This window comes from Tetrao urogallus (assembly GCF_951394365.1).
Source record: "Tetrao urogallus genome assembly, chromosome: 1".
NCBI lineage: Eukaryota > Metazoa > Chordata > Aves > Galliformes > Phasianidae > Tetrao > Tetrao urogallus.
Genome location: NC_136813.1, coordinates 85675123 through 85690430, shown reverse-complemented (window position 1 = coordinate 85690430; position 15308 = coordinate 85675123). Strand labels below are relative to the sequence as shown.

Below are 15308 nucleotides of genomic sequence, written 5' to 3'. Positions count from 1 at the left end.
GTCCAAATAAAAAATAAAAATAAAAAAACCCCAAACTGGCCCTCCTCCAATACATTTACCACCTTTCCCTCAGGCATAGTATTAATCCAGGTATTTGTCAAGATAGAGGAATGACAGTTAAAAAGACTCCCCCCCCCCCAACAAGAAACAAGTTACACAAAGAATACTGTATCACTACAAATTTTTATTCAGAAGCCCATCTTTAAAAAAAATCTCATTATGAACTTGTTTGGTCAAACTACAACACTTTCTAGCAGACATACAGTAAAAATGGCATGGCTCAGAATCGACCGGATCTTTCACGATCTCTTGATCGCCTCCTATCACGTTCACGTCCTCCTCCTCCTCCACCACCACCTCCACGACCACGATCTCTGGATCTAGACCGACGTTCACGGGACCTCGACCTGGATCTATGCCTTCAAAGAAAGTTTGAACACTTTATTATTTCAGCACTTGCAGTAGCATTCCGGGGAATATTGCAGGATGAAAGTAACGGGGCAGAAGAAAAACAGCGTGGAATATTCTAAGTATTGGTAAATTGGCACTCACGCTGTGAAATCACACACTTATGTATTGAACAAACCTAACACTCAGGAGTCAGCTACCGTAAAAAGATTCCGCTGTTCACTGCCAGTCATAAAACTTGAGGACAGGCACGTAGAGGAAACAAATGCACTTTCATACAGCTGTTAATTGAAGCAAAAAGAAAAGGGGACAACTGCTTCCGTAGCTGGTAACAGCTCTCAAGCACACAGAGGAAAAACCTTCAGCTAAACATTTACAAGTCCAAACCCATTAAATCAACAGCATTATCTAGCAGCTCAAAAATCTGAGTTTTATGCATTTCTGCTTTTTCTCTGCCTTCCATTTCCAGAAGCCATCAACCTTTGCAAATAATCCTTCCCTGCCTCTAGTGTTGATGACTTCAAGAAGAATGCTAAAGCCACACAGAATGCTAACACAGCTACTATGGATTTATATCTTACATGGCACTTGTCAAGGAAACAATATTCTGAAGGGTTATTAAGATTTCAGACAATTCAGTAACGGGGGAAGAAAGTAAACACTACCATTTAAATACATGCAGAAATTACAGTAGAATTCAAAAGACCATGGAAACAAATGCTACAAGTCTGGTTTTACAAAACATTGTTCCATGTCGAGGTGCTTCAGGATGGGAGCAAACACGGAGGCATACAGGTCTTGCATACCACTGAGCTTCAGAATTACTAAATTAGCTTATTTTTCACAGGTTCAGGTATACCCTTCTTTCTTCTACTTGAAATTTCAAAGTACATCGTTTTATGTAGGCGTATCTTCAGGTCATTCTAATCTATGCAGTCTACCTGCAAAACCCCATTGATGCAAGAAGTGCATGTTTTAACATCCAGCCTTACTGCTAGCATGTGACAGCTTTAGCTTCACCAAGAATTTAAAGAGGGCAAATAAAGACTAAAATACTCTGAGGACTCAACTATTTTATTTGCTTGACCCCAGACTGAAATTAGGCCATGGTAAAACAATCATATTCCACAGCCAGATATGCAAGTCTGATCTTTACTGCAATAAAAGATGACTTACTGGTGCCTAAGTCAGAAAGATTCAGGTGTGACCAAAAGGCTAAGATGAGCATATTTAATCTTTTTTCACAAATTGTTTGAACGCCCCAAGAAATTACACTGAAATTTGAACACTGTAAGAAAGTTAAACATGTTAATTCACATTTTGAAAGTTAAATTTATCCTCACAGATTTTAAGATGCTGCCAATTAGAGACACTTACAGGAAAAGTATTTTCATATTCCCAGGCTCCCTCTGTGATTGAAAGAGCCATATAAAACCACTCCATACAAAAGCAAATCCAACAATTAAACATGCTTAACCTAAATAAGAAGTTCCTAAAACCAAAGGGATTCAATCCAGCACAAAGTGGACCATCCACAAAAACATGCTGCATTAACAGCAGTGGTGTAAGCTTTTCCACAAAGTATCTTAATAAATATATACTCTAGTATTAACCTCCTGTTGCTAAGGAACAAATACTGGCTACAAAAGCTAGCCATTAACTGTTAAATCAAACTAAAGAGAAATAGTAAATACTCATCAGGTCCTGAAATGATCCACAGATCTTGACAGAATCATATTTCTGGTTGTTTTTACGAAAAACACACTCTTTGGTTCTAAGCTGTCTGCTTTCTAGCTGTACTCAATGCCTTTCACAGGTGCACGTCAGAAAAAGCAAGAGAAGACTGAAGTTTAAAAGGTTTGTCTTCTGAACATTACACAACTGATGCGTAATGTATCTGTTTTAGTTGTTTAAAAGCAAACTCACTTTTTACGACGACGCCCGTACAACTCACGTCTTAACTCCCGAGAAATGGGCTTCAAATGCATGAAGTTGCAGAAACCTCCTCGTGTACACTCTCTGAAAAGAAAATCCAGAGTTACAGTTCTCAGCTCTAAAGTGGATCTGTTTGCCCTAAGCCCTTACTAGGCCTCTAGCCATTCACAAGTTCATCACCTCTAATACTAGAAACAGTAAAGAACATTTACTGAAACTGACTTGCTCCTAGATCAAAATCCAAAAGATGTAAAAGTCAAGAAGCTGACTAGATTCTCCAGATTACCGTTGCCTGAAGTGCTTTTTCATTTTACTCTGAATTACACATAAAACCCACACCCAAGCAACCATCTTGTCTGTGCAAACACTTCAAAAGACACTTCCATAGGCAAACAGGAAGTTGCTTTTTACCCCATTTCGTATTGACGGCAACAGGCCTCTCTGAAATCGGTCACAGGTGAAAGCTCAGCATGAATAGGCTGTCCATTAAACCAGCGATTGTTCAGGTCAATCACAGCCTTTTCCGCATCTTCTTCACGGCGAAACTAAAAGCAAAAATATTTTTTCATGCTGTGGAGAAGCAACAGAAGTAGATCAAAGATTCCTGACAAAACAGGTTTATGTTATGTGTGGCTTAGGACTACTAATATAACTACGAACTACTTCAGAGCTCCTAAGACAGACAGTCTCATCAGGGTATAAATAAATAATTTACTTTTAACCGATTTGAATTCAGGGCTAATCACAACAGATACTTTTTTCACAGCTATATTCTCTTGGTCTTTTCAGTTTTGCAGCTTATAATGTAAGTTGTGGGAACGCTGCCTTCTCACTACAACTTTAAACACAGCGTACATCATGTAATACTAATGCTCCAAATGTAACAGAACTTCTTCAAGCGTTTAAGAGAAATCAGCATGAGAACCGAAGCCCTTGTTCACTTACAGAAACTTACATCCTCTTTCAAAAAGAAGATGAAAAGCATTTTTTTTTCCCCACAGTCCCAACATAAATTTTCAGAAGCAACTTTTCTTTCCAATTATTACTGTCTACACAGACACATGCAGTCATACACACATGGCCCCCAAATATTTCCCAGTTCAGGAAAATTACAGTAAAAATATTCACCTGCTCTTGTTCATCTTCCTGACACTTTGCATGCACAATGAAATTTCTGCAAGTGGGTAACTGTGTACATATGACTGAAAGCAGGTATCGACAGCTTTTAACAGCTAGACCTAAGCCCTTCAGTTTGGACCTTAAACCAACTAGTACCATTGGTTACAAGATGTTTTGTTTAACTGGGAAGTTAGGAACTAAGTGCATCTGCTGAACATGAGCACCTGCTGCAAATAAACCTCTACTCTTAGTGAAGTTCTTAGAATGCAGCATGACAGGAAGAAAGATCCAGAATTCATACCGGACCTTCAGCAGAGACTGTTTATTAACCAGGCAAAAAAGGTTGCACGTGTCTTAATAAACTGACACAGACTTTGAGTATCAGAAACGCTTTTTCACTGTTTCTAAAGATTTGTTTCAAATTCCATTGCTACTTCCACTCTTTTTAACTTACAGTGATAAGCCGGAGAGCATTTAGGATCTTAAAGTGCAACCTGCACAGAAGCTACAAGAGTACAGCGCTTTTAAACTTACGAATCTGTCATACTACTTCTATTCATTTCAATTAACAATTCTCTTTTTATCCTACCTTTACGTATACATTTCCAACTAGATGATCTCCAAGGTTATCACAAACATTCATCTCCTCAACTTCACCGTATTTTTCTTCCATTTCTGTGAAGACCTCCTAAACACAAACCGGTTTAAAAAATAAAGAAAATTAACACGTTGGGACATGTTAAAGTGTGGAACGGATGCACTTAACTATAAGTAACAACTAAAAGAAGACCACTCTTTGAAGTCTTTACATTTCCCATCTTAAAATCTTGGCCTGTACTGCGTCCACCTCTAAGCAAGTGCTAACAGGATAAAATAAAAAGCTAAGGAAAACATTAAGCATACAGTATTTAGTCAACACATAAGAAGCACTAAAAACACCACACATAAGCCTTGCAGCTATAGTGTTCCTTAGATGTATATGCATACAAATGATTAAGGTGTTGGGGTTTTTCTTAATTTACAGAAGAGATTACAGAATCCAAATGCCACTCAGCATGGGTTGACGATTTTTAAACAAAAAACAAAGCCTGTTATATACAGTAAAGCTAAACTGAAGTTACACCAGCAAATACTTAGCACTGAAAGTCTGAAGTTTAAACAAACACCTGAGGAAACAAATGGTCTTCTCTGAACCCATTTACTTGTGATATTCACCAAAACCCACTTAAGTCATTTGCTTCTGTAAATCTGAGAACACTTCAATGCATTTTGAACATTCGCTTTTTCTGCATACCTCAAAGAATTCATCATAATGCTCCTGCATCTCAACATCGCTCACAGCACCTGCAAAAGTCAAGAGTCATACCGATTAGAGCCCGTCACGAAAGAAATAAATGCTTATACTACAAAACGTAACCTAGAGGTGCCACCTGGAGCATAAAGGACACCATATATCATGTAGCTAACTAACAGGAGTATTAAAGAAAATCGGTATATGCGAACAATTTAAAGTCCAAAATAACACGTCAAGGCATTCTATTGACATGATCAAATCAGAACCAATTTTAAATCAGAACCAAACTTGTATGCCACAAATCTAAAGGGAGGAAAGGGAACGGAATTGCTCTGAAGTATGATTTACGTTTGATGCACAATTCCACCCTTTATCTACCAACGTTACCTAAACAGAAGGCAAGTGCTTTGTCACAGGTGCATATTTCTAAGTACAACTGCAGTTTATCACTTCTCTCCCTAAACATAGAATTTCCTTTTAACAAATCCACCTCTCCATCTCCAGCACATAGATATTAGAATGTGACAGTTCACCAAGTAACGCAGCTCAGAATTTTATTTAATTCTTTTAACAATTTCCTCAGAGTTATTAAAATGGTGCTTCTTAAGTGCTCCCAAAGAAGGGTACTACAATGCCTTGCAACAGAAAGCACTGTTTGGTTTTTTTTTTTTTTTAAAGTATCACTTAGTTTTTTTTATAGCCCTGAAAAAATATTTTAGTGCAAGATAAGCCAGCCACATAAGTTAAACTGTTTTACATGCTCCAAGCTGCACTTCACAAATGAACGCTGCTTGCCTGCTGCCATTAAAAAAGCAACATAAGTTTGGCTGATTTACAGAGCATTAAGAATATAAAAATAAGTTTAATTTATTTCCACTACTCTATGGTATTTTAAGGTATATTAAGCTGTATACATTAAAGCCTAATGGATTAGCTCTTCAGCAGTTAAGTGGTTTATTATGATCAAGTGAGTGGAGCAGTTTTAAAATGAACCCTGCATTTCAGGCTAGAAAAATATTTTAGCCTTTAAATTACAAACACTGCTGTTTTAGTTCACAGAATGCGAAAGAAACAGAGCCAACAAGGCTAAGTTTATTCAGCTTGGGCTGCTATGAAAAAACAGATGCCTTGGGCTCAGCCATTTTTGGCTAACAGTACCATCTGGAAGAACACAGCATCTTTCTTCAAAGTCTCTAACAGTAACCAGCCACATTCTCTGGAACTGCAATTATTTTTCTCCCAGCCAGCTGCCTCCTGAAGAAGGCTAAGGGAGGCTTGTCATGCAGTTTAGGTTCACGTTTCTTGATTTGAAAAATGTTTGCTTTCAGAGCTTTCACCTTCCTCACTACTTTCCCACAGTTACACAGCAAACGAAGCAAATACCAAACGTTCAACCAGTTCTTCTAGACAGGCAATACTTCACTATATTCCCAAGGTGGTGCAGTCACCACTCATAACAGCTTATAGATACCTAAGGATTTATTTATTTTTAAGATATCAGATGGGGGCTCCGTGAGCCACATAGGGAATAATTAATTTTAACCAAATGGATGAGTGCTAGAAACTTTAAGGAGATTCCACTGTCAAATTAAGAGATCATAAGCAACAGTTAGTTAATGACTACGTGAAGGTCCTTCTAAGTGGGAAGCACACATATGCACAGGCTTTACAAACATTCATGTTCCAGGGCCACCGGTATCTGAACCTTGAGAAGCCCAATTACTAATTAAAATACTCAGGAAAACTATTATCGTTCAAAACTAAGGTTAATCCTCTACGACGGCAATAGAAAGGAAGACAGTTAAGCAACAACAAACAACACATTCAATAGCTACCAGAGTTACCCATTTAAAATACATGCAGTACTTAAGTTGGGACAAAAATATGGAAAAAACGGGGAGCTGGGAGTTTCAGCAAACGTACTGATAACAGAGCTCCAGCTCTACCGCACAAGGTACAGGCAGGCTCTGTTAAATGACTACCCACTCGTCAAGGCAAACTGAAGTTGGATACCAGCTTTTGGAAGACTAGAGGGTCTGTTCAAGTCAAGACTCTCGCAGCTGTACAATCTAAATAGCTCCACAGACCAAACTGCTGTAACCGTGCAAATTAGTTACCAGCGCATTGAGAATTTAGGGACAGTGGAAAAACCCAACTGAACGTTTTTGTTTTATCAAAACAGCATTAACTACAAAGCATCTGCAGCGAGGCCTACAAACCAATAGAAGTGTTTAGCATCTAGACAAACTTACACAGCTCATTATGCATCTAGCTTGATCGCTTCACGTAAAACAAGCTCGAGTTGCTTAACTGGGCCATTATTACTTCTAAAGCAGACGACACAGTGTTGACTTTTAAGGTAGTGGTTGATTTCACGAATGCTGGTAACTAATCTGAACTAGTCTGTAATCCGACAGCCCAAAAAAGGAATAGCCAAACAAAGCTTTATTACCACACAGTCATATTCACTTCAACAAGAAATATTAGTTAGAAAATAATATAGATCCTTTTTGATTCTAGTTTTTAAATTTAATCTTATTCTAATATGATGTTTCAGTCACAATGACAGGTCAGTAATTGCAGATCAACAATCTTGGTCATTTAATTTCTACCAGTCTTAGAGTAGATGTTTTCCTCTTTTGTCCATTCCTACCTCATGAGGAGTCATCAAGTTAATTTGTGACCATGCACAAATGGCTGCCCCTCCTCAAAAGTACTTTTAAAGATTTATTTTCCTACATGAATATGCAACTTGGTTTTGGAATTTGAATTTTCAAAGCATGGAAGGAATTTTAACCATGCACCTATCCAAAAGGACAGCTGCCAAAAGGGAAGCTATTATCAGTGCATTCTTCCAAAGACTACAGACTACAAATGGAAGCCACATCATTAACCTAGAACAAATTTCTGCTTGAAGTCTGAAGAGTTTCAAATTCAACTTCCCTTAACAATGACAGCAGGAAATTTACTCTGGATGAAGTCAACGTGTCATTATCCTGCTCTTTTAGGCGGTGGAATCTTATGGATACCATAAGACATACAGAAAAGCACTGCTTGGAAGCAAGCAGCTGGCAAGGAGAAAGGAGGGGCGGATGAAGGCAGTGCATCAAGACTGCTTTTACACGGAAAGTACAATTCCAACTTAATTAATAGATGGTATTCAGATTCCCCTCATAGTTTTCAGAGTAGGGGAGAAGGTGAGCGGGACAAAAAGTTCTGGGTATTTTTGGGGGCACATTTCATTAAACGTGGTCAGTTTGATCTGTTAAACTAATATGGTAGACCAGCTTAAGTCGACACTGAGCTCTGACAATCAAGCCCAGGGAACCAGTGAAGGAACTTGTATGAACTTACAGCGCAAACCGTCAGCAGACTGGGAAGAGTTTTGAGGGTTACGGTAAATGTTCAAGAGGGCAATGGTCTGAAATACAAAACGCAACAACTTTATATTATAGAAAATAATTTTAACAAGAAACTGGTTTCCTTTAGGGTCGCTCTAGCCGAGTCTGTGCTGAAAGAGAGGTGGTTATTTTCTCCCAAGAAGGAGAACTTTCTCTTAGCTGGTGACCTTTCTGAATAATCCTAACACTGTAAAATAAGAGATCTCATGATACTCCACTATTGTATTTTACTTTTATTTTATTAACCAATATTAACCTGTGGAGGGGTTTTGCATGACTTCATGCAGACACGTAATAAACGGTATCCAAAAGCAGTATTCAAAACTATGGCCACAATCATACTCGCATGAATTTGGTCTTCCTGAATGGATTCTTAGTAACAAAGCCCCAGGAACAGAGATAATACAATATCGGAGCATGACATGAGATCTCCATCTTCCTATAAAAGTTAAGGCGAAAGAAGAACCACAGTCTGGGAAACTTACCGTACATCACAAATAGACCTATTTTTTTTTTGTTGTTGTTGTTGTTGGATCAAGAATTTGATAAATGCCTGCAGTTTAACCCTTTAAAAAGAATGCAGCGTTACTAAGCAATCCAATTTGCATCAAGTCCAATTCATGAAATCACGTCCTGCATTCTGAATTGCACACATTTGACAAGTTCTTGATATATGCGCAAGAAGAGTTCCATCACTTGTCCTGTTTGCAACAGCTTTATGTCAGCAGCTCAGAAGCCAACATGATTTTCTCATAATTAGGAGTGGGCTCTTTAACACCATTCTTTAAAAAAATTTCTCCAACTGTGGGACTTACAGTGTGAGCCGTCAGCCGTCTGTGCACTGTTTTGGGGGTTACGATAGATGTTTTGAATCAAGATGGTCTGCGGGGAAAAAAAATAAAAAGGGGAATTCTACTGGCTGCTGTGCATATAATAGACAATTGCAAAGAGACAACTTGTTTGCAAACATCTAAAAGTAATAGCTTGTTCTTAAGACTTCCTTTTCGCATTTGCAGAAAATCTTCCAATTGCATCCAGACCATCATATTATGAAAACAGTTGTAATTAACCACCAAGAAAGAGCTGCGTTTGTCTCAACAGCTATCCTCAAAATGGGAGTTGTGAGGCACAGTAACCTGAAACACCAAACTACGTGATAGGACGGATACACCTAGCTTCATCTTATTTTGAAGATCAGATTCATTACTGTGAGTCTAGGAAAAAAAGTAAGTGTTATGTTATGTGCACAGCATACAATACATAATGCCACAGAGCCTAGAACGTTACACCACACCATAAGGTTTTTAGGCATGAGCTGCATCTCGTTTTGTGTATCGGGAATTTCTTGGTGGAATTTCTGTTTAAATAATATAATAGCATCATAGGTTCGCATGTTTTCCGATCCTTCAAATAAGGACAATATCCTTTTAGCCCTTCTGCTTTTTACTTGAAGAATTAGCCCAGGCAGACTTGAAACCTTACATTTGTACCGTTCTTCTTAAAATCAAGTTGTCTGAAAAAACAAACCATGTTTAAGTTAGTAAACTAATATTACCAAAAAAAAAAAAAAAAAAACCAAAAAAAATCCAAATGTCCATATCACTGTAAGCAGCTCAAAAACTGAAACGTGATTACTTACTTAAAGTACAAGCTCAACGTTAGTACAAATCGCAGTCCCCAAATTATCCTAGCTTATACATTATCATTAGTTACATCATGAAAAAAAAAAGTCACAGGACCAGCAATGTCATACCCACATATGCTGACCACTTAACATTACAGAATCTGTAGCATCACATTTAAATCACACACTTGTTTTATAACAGGTACAGTCTTATCAACCAAAGCTTTGTGCTTCTGTGGCCCAGGTTTAAAATAACTGTTTTACTCTACAATTGGAGAGAGCCAGAAACACAGTTACAGTGTTTCTGCTAATTGGTGGTAATTTGATTGCTTTGGATTGCATAACCTTTCCTTACACAGCCCTTCAATAAGGGCCGCACCAGGGGAAGATAGAAACACTGAGGCAGCAGCTTCCCATTAATAGCATATTTCTTCCTCTATTTTCTATCACAGCTGATTACCAATCTGCACACAAATAAAGATTTCTGTAAGGAATCCCAGACGCTGCAGATGTTCCAATACAGCGTGTCAGCCAAGAGCAGCACTCCCAGATGTCGCCAGATGATTCCAGCATGCCCTGCTGACCCAGCAGTACTAACTGCAGCTTCGGCAGCAAAACTGAAGGCTGCAGCCAAAGGGCTGCATATAAATGCTCTCTTAAAAATACACATATGGTTTTAAGATTATAACAACCACTGTGGAAGTTGTCTAGTTTCAAATTATCTTCTAGTAGCCAAGAACCTAAACTCAAGCCTCTACATTACCTAATGATTTCAGTATGCTGTCCATGTATATCGGTAACAGTCAGAAAAATGGACAGTACTGTTTGATAAGCAGTATCTACACTAAGAATTATTAAGTTCCCTTAGATGGAAAAACTCCCTCTGTTGATGAAGTACCAGCAGTAGCACTCACAACCCTGACAGTTTCTATCCCTCAAACCACTCCTACATAGCACACTCACAGACCACTTGTATTTAATAGGTTTAACTTCAGGAGCACCACCTCTAACCTCCAGCCCTGTGGTTGTTACCTGCCTTCTGAACTCCCCCTTAATCAACACCAGCCCAGAGGACTCCATTGCTACATAAATTTCACCTCTGCAGATAAAACTGCTCCTAAAACAGCAGTTTCCATGAGCACATCATACACAGCTCTCCCAAAGAAATCTATTTACCTGCACACCTTGACAATCAGCAGTGATAGAAAAAGGAAAAGCATATAATGCTCCAGGTAAAAGTAGTTTTCTGAAAACCGTAGAGCTCATAATAACAAAAACAACCCTATCACCCTCTGCACCAGTTCTTTAAGCAGACGTGCTGTCGCTCATCTTGTCCCTAATGTTTAGATAGCCAAAATCTAAGTAATCTGTCAAGTTAACTGATGTATACGCCCTCGGCAACCAGGCAAGTTGCTTTCAAGAAATAATTTGTTCACGTTCAAAAGAAGCGAGTAAGTTACACTTGAAACTTAAGAGCCTGGGTCAGAGAGCAAAAACAATGACAGGAAAGTCACTTATTTGCTTTTGTTGTTGTTGCTGTTCTTTCTCTTATATGCAAAGACTTAAGTTCACACCTTTTGGCTAGGTGGAACAAGCTGCTATTAGTTGTGATAATAAAAAAATCTGGGAAGGTTTAAGTGCCTAACATCACTGAGAAGGCACACTCACCTGAAAGTTAGCACTGGTTGGTCTCTACTACAGGCAAGCTTACAACAGCATCGCTTCCTGCAGCCATTAAGGGTGACAGGAGATGATTAGAAATGCTGGGAGAAGTAAATGGAATACCCCCAAAAAAGCAAAATCCCATATAAACTGGGGCCAAAAGTGAACTACTTAATCTGGAGCTCTGTAATTATTCACTTTTATCTGAGGATCTATGTTTTAAAGAATATACTTCTACGAATTCAAAACAAACAAATAAAAAGCAAAAGGAAAACAAACCTGGCTAAATGTTGGTTTGTTGTGCAACCGAGAACATCTGTCTCCATGACGGCAAGCTCCGATTTTGAAATAAAACGAACAGTTGACTCTGCAAGTATAAAACCCAAAGTAGTCACATACTGGAATACAAAGAAGTTAGTATACAGTTCCTATAAAACGTGCCCCAAATGCCTTTATTTTGATGTGGAAAAGCAAATGAGCGATTACTGCTGTTCTACCCTTCCAATCCCTCCCTTCATTTGTCTTTCTGTCAATTTTGGGGTATGGAGGGATAGGAAGTAAGGTGAAGAACTGTCTGAAAAGTTACACCACAAGCTATAGAGTTATGTCCTCCATGCAACCCCTTCCTCTAGGCAATATAATGTGCTTTAAAACTGATACAGCTGCACCTATGCAATGTTTTAAAAACCCACCTGTTTAAGGTTACACTCCAATGGGAGCTAAAAGCACTACCAAGATGCTATCTGAAATAATTCAGATAAGGGAAAGAAGTGTACACAAAGGAAGGATTTGTCTTGCGCGCGCATATTTCCTCGCCAAGCCATCTTTGTGATCTAGTTCTTTGTAAAGCAAGCTTTATTTATGTTTGCTGCTCATTATATCTTCTCTTGCTCCAACTACCACCCAGCAACAGCTGGTTTGGGTATGCCAGTAGAAATGTCGTGGATGCAGAATGGTTGAAGAGGCAGCACAAAGAGCTCAGTTAACTCAACCGGGAAAACTGCAAGCAAAGTTATGAACGCATAAAAGCTATTATGGGCTAGATGTGCCTAAAGGGAAATAAAAATTCTCCTGGAAGAAAAAAAAAAAATCATTATTCTCATGTTCGTAACTCTACAGCGTGCAGTAATCCTTCAAACTTTTAACACTTCGCAGAGTGTTCCATTCGCCGCTCAGACAAACAGTGCGAGCACGGGGATTGGACTCCCTGCGAGATCGCAGTGCTTACGCCAGGAGAGACGGTAGGGTTAGCACACAGCTCCAGAGAAGCGCAGCCGCCCCGTGCGGCGGGTGCCGAGTGTTGAACAAAAGGAGAAAGCGAGGCCCGGCCGTACGGCGCAGCCGCCGCGGGGAAGAGGAAGAGGGCCGGAGCGCCGGAGGCGCGCCACGAGGCGCGGGCACGCCCGCATGGCGGCGGCGCTCCCCAGAGAGAGCGGAGCGGGCCCAGCCCGGACACGGGGCGGGGCCGGCGCGCGCACACGGGGGCGCGCACTCCCCCTCTTTTCTCGGAGGCGGCGCGCGCACGCGCGCTCCAGCCCGGAGGTGGGGGAGGGGAGGACACCGCGCCGCGGGCTGAGGGGGGAGCGCGAAGGAGGGGGGGGGGGGGGGAGGGGAAGGGTGAGAGGAGGGAGCGCGGCCGCCTCTTTCCCCTTCGCTTCCCTCCGCGGGCGCCGCGTTCCAGCGCGCGGCCCAGGCTGCGGGGGGGGAAGGGGGGGGGGGCGCCGCAGCCCCTGAAGGGAAGCAGCGACGGGCACCGCGGGTGCAAAGCAGATCCCGCCACCGCCGCCGGCCTCACTCCAGCCCCCACCCGCGAAGCGCGGGAGCGGCGCGAGAAGAGGGATGGGGCACTCACTTGTCCTTCTCTGTTCCGAAGATGGAGGCCAGATACTCCGCCATCTCCCACCGCCCGCCCGCCGGACAGCCCGGCGCCGACCGCACACGTCACAGCCGCGGCGCCGGAAACGCTTCTCGTCTGCCCCTGCAAAGGCGGGATGGAGGCCGCCGCCTCCACCACCCCCTGCGCATGCGCGCGAAGAGATTACCTCCTGATTGGTGTAGCCGTGCGGGCCGTCTCCCCCAACCCCTTCGGCCGCGCGGCTGATGCTAGCGCCACGCGGGGTCGTTGCCGCGCATGCGCGGTGCAGTGTGGTGCTGGGAGCTGAGGCGGGGTGGAAGAGCGGGCGCCAGGTGTAGGGGTTTGCGGATAGGGGACTGACGTAGAATGACTTATATTAGCAAGGATCTAAAGACCATCTAATTTCAACCTCTCTACTGTGGAGAGGGCTGCCACTCAGTAGATCATGCTGCCCAGGGTTTCATCCAGCCTGGCTTTGAGGCCTCCAGGGATGTGGTGCTGCTCATCACTGTGGGTCTCTGGCTTGTGTGGCAATGTAGAACCTGCTCCGTGCACTCAAAAACCAGCCTGGCTTAGGTCAGGAGGGTCGTGTTGGCCATCACACACTTTGTATCCACCCTTTTGTTCACTGCGTTCTGGAAAGTCACTGCAGGGAAGCAAAACTTGCTCATTTTTTATCTTCTTCCTTCTAATTACTTTTCATTTTATGCCACAGTGACGTTACACTGATGTTGGTTTTGGTAGATTGGCAACACAATGGCTGTTTGTGGTTTGACAGTATTTTACACTGATGGTCATAACAATAGTTTCTCTTAGGCCTTATAAATGTACTTAGAAATACTCCTTATAAAGGAAGAATAATTGTACAAAAAACAGGCTGAGCAGTCAGTCTGCTGCAAGTAAAATGTATGTCATATTTTATTTTTCTGAAGCATTTACAAATACCCTTTATTTCATATAAAGTTCATAGTGTCATTGTAGCCAATCGGACTGTTCACAAACATGAGTGCTTACTACATCATGCCCTGACCCCTTCCTGACTCCAGAAGATGTTTAAAATGCAGCTGCCTTAAAAAAGGAACAGCAATTCCAGCAACAATTCATTTCTTGGATAGTAGTTAACAGAATGAAGGCAGTTCAGTCACTTTTCATGATTAGGATTCAGATACTAGAAGCAGAAATCACAGGCAAAATCTGAGAAGATCTTATTTCCGGAAACAGATACTGCTGCTTAGCTTTGCATTGTGACCTATGAGCCCCAAAAGTTTGTTTATTAGAGGATGCTCTTTTTTTTTTTGCAACTGCTATTTGCTCACTGCACACCTGCCTCCTACCGTATATAAACTTAGGAAACAAGTAGAAAAAAAAAAAACTTGCAGATAGTAGAGAGATTTCCTGCTCATGTAGCAAGCTGAACTGGCTCACTGAGTAGTGAAATAAGTGCCAAACAGAAGGGAAGATCAGGATTTCAGCAGCTGTACTTGCAGATGAAGGAGTGGGACAAGCACTTTCAGTAATAGTGTGCTGCTAGATCAGCCCAGTCCCCTGGTGAGGACCTGCTATGAGGCCTGACCTAGCCTCAGTTGTCAGGGGAACTGCAACTACAGCAGCCCACAGTGAGCTCCAACAAAGCTGAAGTTGCTGGTGGTTGGGATTCAGCACTAAAAGCAGCTTGTGACATGTGTTCCCAGAGTACACACTTTACATGATAAGCAGAACAAAACTGTTTGTTTGTTTGTTTTGCTTTAATGCGTTAAAGCTTTCAGGTGATGTGTTGAAATGCATGTTTCTTTCTGGGGAACTAATTTAGTTTTCTCTGGTGTTTTTACTGTGGGAAGTACAGTGGGTTCTGACTCTTTACCTTGTTCACAGATTGATGTTTTTGATATCTTGTGTAGCACAGCATATCACCGTCAGCAGAAGCTGTCCTCCAGAGCACTGCTTTAACTTAGACAGTCCATAAGTCCTGTGAAGCTTGCTGCTACTGAGATGTGTGCTTCTCAGACAACA

At 41.3% G+C, this 15308-nt stretch overlaps 1 protein-coding gene across 3 annotated transcripts; it reads right to left on the bottom strand.

Moving 5' to 3' along the window:
- Positions 1-280: 280 nt before the first annotated feature.
- Positions 281-13339, bottom strand: U2AF1 (U2 small nuclear RNA auxiliary factor 1; the record flags this gene model as incomplete). 3 transcript variants are annotated; one of them, XM_079535376.1, is made up of 9 exons in its annotated part: positions 281-419; positions 2335-2427; positions 2755-2888; positions 4052-4150; positions 4757-4806; positions 8973-9039; positions 9640-9670; positions 11450-11506; positions 11723-11802. In XM_079535376.1, the coding sequence occupies 9 exons, from the start codon at positions 11767-11769 to the stop codon at positions 281-283; spliced, it is 717 nt and encodes a 238-aa protein (XP_079391502.1). The 3 variants fall into 3 exon arrangements, with proteins under 3 accessions (XP_079391502.1, XP_079391501.1, XP_079391500.1); XM_079535375.1 differs by lacking the exons at positions 9640-9670; positions 11450-11506 and adding an exon at positions 13296-13339 and having other exon boundaries at positions 11723-11810; XM_079535374.1 differs by lacking the exons at positions 8973-9039; positions 9640-9670; positions 11450-11506 and adding exons at positions 8111-8177; positions 13296-13339 and having other exon boundaries at positions 11723-11810.
- Between the last annotated feature and the right edge of the window lie 1969 nt (positions 13340-15308).